This window comes from Chiloscyllium plagiosum, chromosome 4, assembly GCF_004010195.1.
Source record: "Chiloscyllium plagiosum isolate BGI_BamShark_2017 chromosome 4, ASM401019v2, whole genome shotgun sequence".
Classification (NCBI taxonomy): Eukaryota; Metazoa; Chordata; class Chondrichthyes; order Orectolobiformes; family Hemiscylliidae; genus Chiloscyllium; species Chiloscyllium plagiosum.
In genome coordinates, this window is record NC_057713.1 from 8,119,201 (window position 1) to 8,131,156 (window position 11,956).

The 11,956-nt window shown below is 39.2% G+C and overlaps 1 protein-coding gene across 9 annotated transcripts in view; it reads left to right on the forward strand.

Moving 5' to 3' along the window:
* The window catches only part of LOC122548836 (vacuolar protein sorting-associated protein 13B-like), a 968,370-nt gene that overhangs the window by 80,933 nt on the left and 875,481 nt on the right, over positions 1-11,956 (forward strand). For all 9 annotated transcript variants that reach the window (XM_043687672.1, XM_043687667.1, XM_043687669.1 and 6 more), the window contains exon 5: positions 11,297-11,464. In XM_043687672.1, coding sequence (XP_043543607.1) covers positions 11,297-11,464 — 168 coding nt within the window. The remainder of the gene's footprint in view (positions 1-11,296; positions 11,465-11,956) is intronic.

Below are 11,956 nucleotides of genomic sequence, written 5' to 3' on the forward strand. Positions count from 1 at the left end.
AAAAAAAAAAGTGCATTTGATGAGCAGTATCAGGCGCTATTTTTCTGATTCGAAGTTTCCGTCCTTGTCTTCCTGCCAACTCCATAAATCCCTTGTGGCTGAATTTAATTACTGCACATCTGCCATCAGAATCTGTGTCAGTCCAAGGCTGTCACCATTCATGTCTGTGCTGTCTTCATGCATTGCACAACTTAAACTGCTTGGTATGTTTCAGATTTAAAGACATCTGCTGGTAAGTGCTTGTCACAAAATACTGATCATGAAAGAAATCATTGCTTGATGTGTCACATTGTATGCATATGTGAACAGTTCACTTTACACTCTCAATGCCATGCTGTGTATGCTTTCTGGAAGCAGTAGACCTTAGCCACAGGATGTGATAGCTAGTGTTCTTTTCAAATGTGCCAAGTGCAATAGGTTCTCCATTCATTTATAAGATTAGGATTTGCTGTAACTCAAATACATTCTCTGGCCATTATCTGAGATCGTTAAAGTTTTATTTTACAGCTGGAGTAAAGGAATTTTTTTGGAGGACAAAATAAACTAGAGGTCCCATCTGAAATTACAGATGATTATTAAAACTGAGCTGTTTCATTGGTATCCTGACCAATATTTATTCTTCAGCCAGTATTGGTAACACATTACGTGGTAATAATACCATTGCTGTTTGTGGAACTGCACTGTGCACAAGATGCTGCTTCATCTCCTACCGAACATCAGTAACTGCAGCTTACAATTGCATGTAAGGGACTTTGGGATGTCTTGATGCTGTGGAAGGCATGATATAATTTTAATTTTAATCTCCTACTTTAAGGATTCTGAACATCAGCACTGAGTTCATTTGCACTGATTGATTTACACTTCATTACACAGGTTCTGGCTGAAGAGTTGTGAAACAATTCTGCTTTTTTGTACTAGTTGCAAAATATTGGCTGAGACCTCAACCCTGGTTGATTGAACTGCAGGCTTCATGGAAGCCATCATCTCGAGTCTCCAGATGTGGTATCTATTTAAATTTAGATGGAAACTGATCAATAATGATACAGGCTTTGAGCCCTCTAAATAAGAGGGCAAGATAAAAAAAATCATCACTTCATAACTCGTTAAGATAACATATAACAAGTGCCTCTTCAGAACAAGAATTCTGTGTCTCCCTGACAAATTAAAAGACTGGAAGCTGTGGGATTTGCAGTGGGGGTGGTGAGCAGTTGTTTCTGTCACTTTTCAAACCAGAGTGATTGCTTATCAATCAATGGATACGTTTGCCCACCACATTATGTAATTAATTCTTAATTGAGACAAACGAATGATTCTGTACTGATGCTGTTTGAATATCTGCATTAAATGCAAATTTCTCAATTCGGAAAACAACTACAGTTTGCCACCCATGCCTTCTAACTGGTAATTTGGCATCTGGCCGGTGTATATTTTTCTGAACTGACAGTGAACAGAAGGTGGAGTTTTGAAGACATTTTGTTTACATTGCCCAAAATACTAGGGTGTTTTTTGTCTGAGTTTTGTTTTTGCTTGCATACAATGACCCAGAGTATTTCTATTGGTGAGTCATTAATTATGCTATTACCTCTGCTCAAATGATGCACTTTCAGACAAGGAGCAGATGCATAGTTACATTGAAATTGTGAAGATTTGTGCTGACATTACATTGCTTTATTATTAGTTATGCAAAAAGAGTATCTTGTGGTCTGGCATGCCATTTCAATGAGTTCAGTGGCATGAAGCAGCTGAATTTGTGAGGTAGATATATTCCAAACCACAGAACATTAAGTCTGGTTCATTCCAATCTAAGTACTCTTTTAACAGTGTGATAATTCTAAGTTATTGCCAATCAATTTCCTTGGCATTAGAAAATCAACTATTGCAAGTCTGGACTCCTAATCTTTCAACTTGCCTGCCACTTCAGCACACCACTACATTCCGATGCTAACATCTCTGTCACAGGCCTGCTGCAGTGCTCCAGTGAGGTTTCACGAAAGCTGGAGGAAATGTCTCCACACATAGGCTGTCTTGCTCATCTTTGAGGGGTCCTATTCTTTCCCTAGTTACCCTTTTGTCTTTAATGTATTTATAAAATCCATTTGGATTTTCCTTTTCCTTGAAAGATTAGGAGTCCAGACTTGCAATTGTTGATTTTCTAATGCCAAGGAAATTGATTGGCAATAACTTAGAATTATCACACTGTCAAAGCTATTTCATGTCCCCTTTTTGCCCTCCTGATCTCCCTGTTTAGCATCTTCAGTTTGAGAATCTTGCATCCTTCAGGACTCAGAATATTGAGTTCAATAATTTTAGAAGCTGAACACATCCATCTTTTATGCACCCCCTTACTCCACGACCTGCCATAATATGGATTGCTTTCAGTGCAGCCAATCTAATTTCTCCAAATTATCACCCACATAGTTTTTCTTCCTTCGTGGCTTAGTATCAACGATCTCTCTGTCTGCTTAACTTTTTTCCCCTCCCTCTCTCTTTCGCTCAGTGTTCATCTCCACCTATCTGATTACTGCTTCCCCTGCCAACCCCTGTCAACAGCATAAATACCACTTTTTCCCTGATGCCATCAGTTCTGAAGAAGAGTCCATGGACTTGAAACATTCTTTCTGCAGATGCTGTCAGACCTGCTGAGTTTCTCCAGCAATTTGTGCTTTTTCTTCAAGCTTTGATTGTTGTTTGAGATTTAAAGTTGTTTTTCTTAGTTCAATCTTTTTTCTCCTTTTGTATTATCTTGTGGGATTTGGTATTTTTGGCAGGATGGCATTTATTGTCCAACCCCAGCTTCTCTTGAGAAGATGGTAGTGAGCAACTTTCTTGAACTGTTGCAGTTCATGTGTTGTAGGTAGACCTACAATGCCATACTGGAGAGAATTCAAGGATTCTGACCCAGTGACACATGAAGGAACTGTAATATATTTCCAAGTTTCAGGATGGTGAGTGGCTAGGTGGGGAACTTACTGCTTTGGTGTTCCCATGTATCCGCTACTTTTGTCCTTCCAGATGGAATTGGCTGTGGGTGTGGAAGGTGCTGTCTCAGGATCTTCAGCAAGTCTCTTTGGTGCATCTTGTAGATAGTACAGATTGCTGTCTTCGGAGTGTCGGTGGTGGCATGAGTTGTGCCAATCAAGCAGGCTTTGGTAGGCAAATTGTAGTGGATCAAGGCAATCCAGGAGGTTGGAGTTGACATGTGCCATTACTCCGCTGTCAAAGCACTTCATGATAACGATGACATAGCCACTGGGCAGTAGTCATTAAGGCACATTGCCTGACTTTACTTTGGCACTGGGATGACAGTGGTCTCCTTGAAGCAGGTGGGAACCTGACAATGTAGTAAGGATAGGTTAAGGATGTCTGCAATTACTCCTGCCAGCTAGTCCATGCAGGATATAAGTGCATAGCCGGGGACTCTATCTGGGCCAGTTGCTTTCTGTGGGTTCACCCTCCAGAAGGCTGATCTGATGTCTGCAGTACTGACTGTCTGCAAGGTGCACCTGAGGCTGTCTGCGCCGGTGACATCATTTCATTGACCTTCTGTTCAGAATGAGCATAGAATGCATTCAGCTCATCGGAGGTGGTGGGATGGTGTAGGCCTTACCACAATAGATGTGTGTTCATGTCGTTAGCCTGGGACTCTAGTTTAGTCTGGTATTGTTCTTTGATTTTCCTGATAGCTTTGCAAAGATAGTACCTAGATTTCTTGTATAAGTCAGGGTGACACGACCCCTGAACTCCTCAGATCTGGACTTCAGTAGAGACGGAACTTCAGTGCTGAATGTTGTACATATAGCTTGAACTTCAGCTTTGTGGTATTCTCATCTGTGTTAGAAGATTGTGGGTTCAAACCCTGTTAGATCTGAATACATTCCTCAATTATTGCTGGCCCACAGTCTTACAATTCCTGCCCTCTTTTCACTGTAGGACTGCTTAACCACGCAGGCTGGAGGGGTTTGAGAAGGTGGGTCAATGTCACCTTCTCAAAGACAGTTGGGCTGGGTAGCAATTGCTCCCTTGCCAGTGTTGCTAATTTTTGGAATGAATAGAAAAAGTCATGGCTTAACATTCCAGTGCATCATTGCAGGAGTTATTTTTAAGATGAGATGCTAAATCAAGGTTCCTTCTGGCCTCTCAGATGCAAGAGTCCCATAGCATAAGAGCATGTTTACATAAGAGCATGTTTACATAAGAGCATGTATTATCATTGGTGTTCTGGCCAATATTTATCATACAGTTAATATCAGTACAACAATTTCTTTGATTATTTATTACTGTTTAGGAAGAACTTGCTCTGTGCAAATTGGTTGCTATGTTTCTGTTTGCAATGATGAGTGTTCTCCAAAGCAGTTAATGGGCTGTGAAGCACATTAAATCATCTTGACTGTGAGGAAGTTGCTGTGTATATTGAAGATCCCCTTTCCCTTTTATTCCCTAACAGATGTTATGTGAATAATGTAGCCAATACTTTTTTCATGAAGTTGTTTTAGTCATAGTCACTGCAGTACAGAAGGATAACATTCAGTGTGTTGAGTCTGTTCCCATTCTCTGCATTTAAAGAAAATGTTCATGGGATGTGGCCATTGCTGGCTCTGTCAGCATTTAATGCCAATCCCTTGGTTCCTTAAAATACTGCAGTCCATGTTCTGTAGGTTCACCCACAATGCCATTGGGGAGGGCGTTTCAAGATATTAACCCAGTGACAGTAAGGAAAAGTGATATATTTGCAAGTCAGGATGATGAGTAGCTTGGAAGGGAACTTACAGGTGGTGGTGTTCCTATCTAGCTGTCCTCCATGTTCTTTTAGATAGTAGTGTGATCCAATCAGTCCGATTTGCCCCACACAATCCCCATAGCTTTGCAACTTTAATTTTCTCAAGTGTCTGTCAAGTTTCTTCATCATGTGATGAGTTGTTCAAGAATTACCAGTGTTGTAATTCACAGTTTGCTATGTGAGTGTTGTGTTGTGGTGATATAACAAGCAATCTGACACTGGCATATATAGTTTATTGTCAGTCTTGGTTATCAAATCTACACCAACATCTGAAATGGATTACAAAATGCAGGAGTGCGTTAAGTTTAATCAGTTCTCATGTCATTACATATTATACTTTTTGTTTGTGGTATCATCTAAAGTTTTCTCTTTGCACTTTGTTACATAAGAAACAGTCCACAATGTGTTGGTCAAACAGAATAGATAAAAAGCAAAATTACTGTGACATAGAGTTAACATGTAAAGTCTAATGACTCTTCTTTGGAATTTGAAGGCTGAGCAATCTAGCCATATCTAGACTTTCACACTACACTTTGTACCAGAGGATCTCCTGGGCACTCCAGATGTGATATTACCAGTGTTGTAATTCATAGTTTGCTATGTGAGTATTATGAAGGATTTGACATTTAGTTGATGCTGAGATGATTTCAGCACCAGTTGGTACTGAGGGATCTTTTAATACTCCAAGATGCTGATAATTGATGTATTGAGTAATCATAAAATGACCTCTAGATATTCTGCACGATAATTGAGCAGATTAAATGTCATCACTTGGAAGAGATATTTTTCAGTCCTGTAACATGGAAATTAAAATTTGATATAGTTTGAACGATATTGTTGAAAACAATTGTGCTATTCAGGATTATCAATGCATGTTTCAAGGGTTGTCATACAAAGCACATACCTTTGTAGCACATTGGTAAGCCTTCCAAAGTATGATGATTAACATATCTTAAAATGAGCCTAACTTGTGCTTTGCTGCATCTGAAAGGGTGAGTAATCCATCTCCAGAATGTGCTTTCTATCTGCAATATTTGCTTTGTTTTCCTTCTACTTATCCACATGCCTCTTCTAGTTAAGATCACTTGAAAGCAAATGAACCTGATTCATCTGTGCTATAGAGAAACTATAGAGAACTGATTTGACTCCTTGAGTAGAATGGTCATAGCTGAGCAGCCTAAATCACCATGAGCAAATAAAACTCAAAGCGCTGCTGTGGAATATTCTCATCTACCTGTGGCCAATTGAAAATGGGTCTTCTGAGACTGAGGCAGGATGAATAGCAGTTATGTGGTAGATTCCACATGTAATAAACAAACACCTTTTTAGCCTTGCAAACCATGCAGGTGTATGTATAGTTTTTAGTCTACTAAATGGACATCTTTAAGTTAGATTTCAAATCACCCTGATTGGCATGATGGTATGGATTCTAGGGCTTTACACAGGAGTAGGAGAAGACACGTAACGCTGCCTCAGGGTTTGTAATTTCATGATATTTTCACAGTTCGTTCTGTGCCTTATTTTTGCAGAACCTAATCAATTTTGTGCAGAGAATACTGAGTATTGGTTGAATTAAGTAAAAATCTCAGATTTGCAAAGGCTTCTTCATTATTTCAAAAGGAACAGTCCTTTCAAACAAGCCAGCAGCACCTTTGTAAGATTTTTGCAAGAGGTAATATGAAAAAGGTGATTAGAAGTAAATAACTAAAGTGGCATAAATGTGAAGCGAAACAGGGACATACTCATTTATATCTTCTACAATCGTACTCACTTAAGCAGTTATTAAGTAAAACAAAAGTTATGCATTCCCTTACAGAACATACTTCAGCATGTTGTCATCCACCAGCCAGGACTTCAATTAAAGAGATTCCTCATCTTGGTTCCAAATTAAAGCAATCACTCAATTTCAATGCTTTATAAACTCATATGTTCATCGTTAAGGTCTACAGCCACATGTGCGCTACAGTTCTCTTGGAGGATGGCCCGTCTCATCTTTATTACCTCTGTACGGGAATCAGTGAACTGTTAACTCTTAGTTACAGATTCTGCTTGCAGAAAATTTTCAGTGATAGAGTTACCATGAGTTCAGTTCCTAAGGTCTTTCCGTTGGGAGTTTTCTGATTTCCTTATTAGAGCAATGGGAAGAAACTATACTTACTCTAGATATAAAAATCTTTCTGCACAACAGAATTTTTTGGCATTGTATCCTTATTAGTAACTGGAGGAGAAAAAAAGCACTTGGCGGGTATGATATTTCACTCCTGCATTTTGCAGATGATGGCGTTTACTACGCACTGGGAATGCATAATGGAGTTCGTTTTTCCAGCTATGATATGGTTGAACAATTTTAAATAGGTTTCTTCCCAGTAGGCTGTTATGCAGGTGCTGACTGTGTCAATTGTTGACACAACTCAAGTCTTTCTGCTTAATAGAGAGAGCAGTGCAGAACACCAGTATGCTGGCCTTTACAAATTAGATCCAGAAATAAAAATAACAGGAGGTTAAATGTTAGCTTACTGTTTTTTTTTGCAATTTGGGGAGGGGGTTGTGGGAGAAGAACTAATGGGAGCAAAATTCATTTCAAAACCTCGTCAAAACACAGTTAAAGTATTAAATATGGTTATTTGGTACTGGAATTATTTAAGCATTTGTACTTGCGTTACAAACATATTTAACACAGTGGTTCAGTAATGTCTGTGGACATTTTTAAAGCAATTTGTGTGTTGCTTATTTTACTTTGCAAGCAAACAAACTTCACTGAGCCCTCCATTTAAAAAAAACACCGTAACTAAATTTTGGTCCCAATAAAAATTTGGAAGCGAGATGAAAATTAAACCGAAAGTAACTTAAGAAATTTAGGCAAGTGTTTAAAAATAGAACATTTTTGAACTTGCAATTTTCATTTTACATTTTTTCATCATAATTCTGTTGTTTCTTGTCTTTTTCTGGGTTGTAGTTAAATATTTTCCAAATGTAATTTTTTAATGAATATATGACACTGATGCAGGAGTAGGCCATATGGCTGTTCAAGCCTGCTCTGTTATTCACGAAGATAATAGATGATGTTGACTTCAACTTGGTATTCCAACCCCCTTAGAATCTAAACATTTATCCAACTAGGTTCTGAATTACTCGATGACTGAACATTTGTATCTCTGTGGACTGGGGAACTCCTAAGATTCCTAAAAGTTTTGTGAAGGAAGCTTTCCTTATCTCTTAAATGGCTGACCCCTTATTCAGACATACTCCTTTTTTCTACTCTCCCACCAAGCAAAACCACTTCTTCATAGTGTACCCTGTCAAATCATCTCAGAGGTTTGTTTTTCAATATGACCATCTATCCATGTCGTGTGAGTGTTGGTCCATTCTCCTCAATCTCTTTTTCAACCCAATGAACTTTTCTTGTTCCCCTTCTAAGGTAAGTCTATCCTCTTTTCAGTAAGGAAGCCAAAATTTTATATGTATTCTGGTTTCTTCTCACAAAAGCCTTGTAAATTTCGAGCAGCAAATTCTTGCTATTGAACTCAAGTTCCCTTGCAATGAACACCATTTACTATCCTAAATACTCAGTGTATGAAATCACCTTGTGATTTGTGTAGAAGCACATCCAAATCTCATTCAATCCGCTTGTTAAAAACAATGCAATGACGTAATTAAATGTTTGAAAATTCAACATTTCTAGTTTCGTTTCTGAAGAAAACAAATATGAAAAGCATTGGCATGCACAATAAAGAAAAACCCAAAGGAGTTTATTGAATATTGAGTACTGGGTCAATGGAAAGATTCTTGGTAGTGTGGATGTGCAGAGAGATCTTGGTGTCCATGTACATATATCCCTGAAAGTTGCCCCCAGGTTGATAGCGCTGTTAAGAAGGCATACAGTGTCTTAGGTTTCATTGGTAGAGGGATTGAGTTCCGGAGCCGCAATGTTATGCTGCAACTATACAAAACGCTAGTGCAGCTGCACTTGGAATATGGTCGCCATATTTCAGGAAGGATGTGGAAGCATTGGAAAAGGTGCAGAGGAGACTTACCAGGATGTTGCCTGGACCTGAGGGAAGGTCTTATGAGGAAAGGCTGAGAGACATGGGTCTGTTCTCGTTGGAAAGAAGAAGGCTAAGAGGGGATTTGATAAAGACATACAAGATGATCAGAGGATTAGATAAGGTAGACAGTGAAAGTCTTTTTCCTCGGATGATGACGTCAGCTTGTATGAGGGGCCATAACTACAAATTGAGGGGTGATAGATTTAAGATAGATGTCAGAGACTGGTTCTTTACCCAGAGAGTGGTAAGGGTGTGGAATGCCCTACCTGCCAAACTCAGCCAGATTAGGGAGATTTAATCAATCCCTGGAGAAGCACATTGATGATGATGTGATAGTGTAAGGGGGGAATGAGCTTAGAATAGTTCACAGGTCAGCGCAACACTAAGGGCCGAAGGCGCTGTTCTGCGCTGTATTGTTCTATATTCTACGTTCTATGCTCTATGTTCTATGAATATATAAAGAGCAAGAGAATGACAATGTGGAGAGTCGGACGCATTTGGGACCATAGAGGTAATTTGTTGGTGGACCCAGAAGATGTAGGCACAGTCCTCAATAAATACTTTGCGTCTGTTCTCACAATGGAAAAAGAAGATGCAGGAATAGGCATCAGGATGGAGAACTGTGAAATAGTTGAAGAAATTAACAGAGAGAGAGGAGGCAACAACGTGTTGAATACCCTTAAAAGTGGACAAATCTGCTGGCCTGGATGAGATGCATCCCAGGCTGTGGAGAGAAGCAAGGTAGGAGGTACAGAGACCTTGGTAATTTTCAAATGCCCTCAGGCCAGAGGTGAGGTGCAGAGGACTGAGGGACTGTTAAACTTGTCCCATTATTAAAAAGGGCGAGAGGGGATAGATCATGAAATTACAGGTCACTCAGTCTAACCTCAGTTGTGGGGAAATAATTTGAAATAATTCTGAGGGATAGAATATATCTTCACTTGGAGAGATGTAGATTCATCAGGACTTGTTAAGGGCTGATTACGTTTGACAAATTTGATGAAACATTTTCAGGGGTGACCAGGAGTGTTGATGAGGATAATGTATTTGATGTGGTCCATGTAGACTTGAGCAAGCCATTTGGTAAGGAGGTCAAGCAAGTAAGAGCCTATGGGATCCAAGGCAAGTGGCATATTAGATCCAAAATTGGATGAGAGGCAGAAAAAAAAGAGTGATGGTCGAGCAATGTTTTCAGTGAAGTTCCACAGTGCTGAGTGCTGGGATGTTTGCTGTTTGTGGTGTACATTTATGATTTGGGCTTTGTGTAGGAAGTATGGTCAAGAAGTTTGCAGATGATGCAAAAATTTGTATGGTTATGAATAGTGAGGAGGATAGCCATAAGTTACAGGAGGATAACCACACACTGGTCAGGTGGGTAAATGGAATTCAACCCTGAAAAGTGAGAAGTGAGGAACTTGGGGAAGGCTAACAAGGCAAGGGTTGACACAATGAATGGTAGAGAATGTAGGACTCTGAAAAGTGCTGAACATCAGAGAACTTTCGTTGCATATCACAGATTCATAAAGGCAGCAGGGCAGATAGGTAAGGTGCTTAATAAGACATATAGGTACTTGCCTTTATTAGCTAAGGCATAGAATACAAGAACAAGGAGGTTGTACTGCAACTGTGTAAAACACAGGTTTAGTCACTGGAATACTGCATGCAGTATTCTGAACACCACTGTATGGGATAGGTGTGATTGCACTAGAGAGGGGTTCAGAGAAGGTGTACCAGATTGCTGACTGGGCTAGAGACTTTGAACAATGAAGAAAGATTCAAAAGGCTGTGGTTGTTTTCCTTGGAGCAGTTAAGATTTTAAGGGATATAGATTGAGTGGATGGGAAGGTTTTCTTTTCCATTATTAAGAGTTCAATAACTACCTGATATAAATTTAAGACAGGAGGTAGAAGACAAAGAAGAGAGTTGATGGTCCACTTCTTCACTTAGAGATTGTTGAAAGTCTGGAACTCAGTACCTACTAGGTAGATGAGTCAGAAACTGTTAAATTTGAGCAGTATTTATATATTCATGAATGTTACTATAGTCTTCAAGGCAATGAGCCAAGAGCTGCAGAATGGGATTAGTGTATTCAGATCTTTGTTGACTGGCACAGTTATAATGGGCCGAATGACCTCTTTGTGTGATGTCTATAATGATAAGTCTATAATTAAGTAGCTGCTGGTGCTAATTTCAACCTGCAGTGAACTATTTTACACTTCCTTTTAATTGTTTTGATCAGTTGAAACTCTGGGGAGGTTTAATTGCAGAAAACTCGCTGAGTAGAAGTGATACACTTCTTTACTACATCAGTTGACTATATTTCAAGGTAGCAAACAAAGGTGAAATAGCCAGCAGCTGTTCTATACTGATATTGATTTTGAGGAAGTTTCCATAATAGATTTATTTCTCTTGAAGTTTTGCCGTGCAGATTTAAGTGACACTAATGAAATCTTCTTTTATTATCCTGCTGTAGGTTATGTACAGAGCTTGATTAGGCGTGTTGTTAACAATGTGAACATTGTAGTCAACAATCTCATCTTGAAATATGTGGAGGATGACATTGTTCTCTCAGTCAACATTACTTCTGCAGAATGCTACACAGTGGACGAGTTTTGGGATCGGGCTTTCATGGACATTCTCGGTGAGTGAAATGGATCCTTTCATCATTTCTGCTTTTACAAATGTGGGAATGCAAAATATGAATTAAACATAAAACTTAGTAAAGCAGGCTAGCTGAAAATTAAGTTGAGTTTGGTCATTATTCGTTTTAAAATAGTGATGGAAAAGGATAGACCAGATCTAAAAGTTGAAGTTCTAAATTGGAGAAAGGTCAATTTTGACGGTATTAGGCAAGAACTTTTGAAAGCTGATTGGAGGCAGATGTTCGCAGGTAAAGGGACAGCTGGAAAATGGGAAAACTTCAGAAATGAGATAACAAGAATCCAGAGAAAGTATATTCCTGTCAGGGTGAAAGGGAAGGCTGGTAACTATAGGGAATGCTGGATGACTAAAGAAATTGAGGGTTTGATTAAGAAAAAGAAGGAAGCATATGTCAGGTACAGACAGGATAGATCAAGTGAATCCTAAGAAGAGTAGAAAGAAAGTAGGAGTATACTTAAGAGGGAAATCAGGA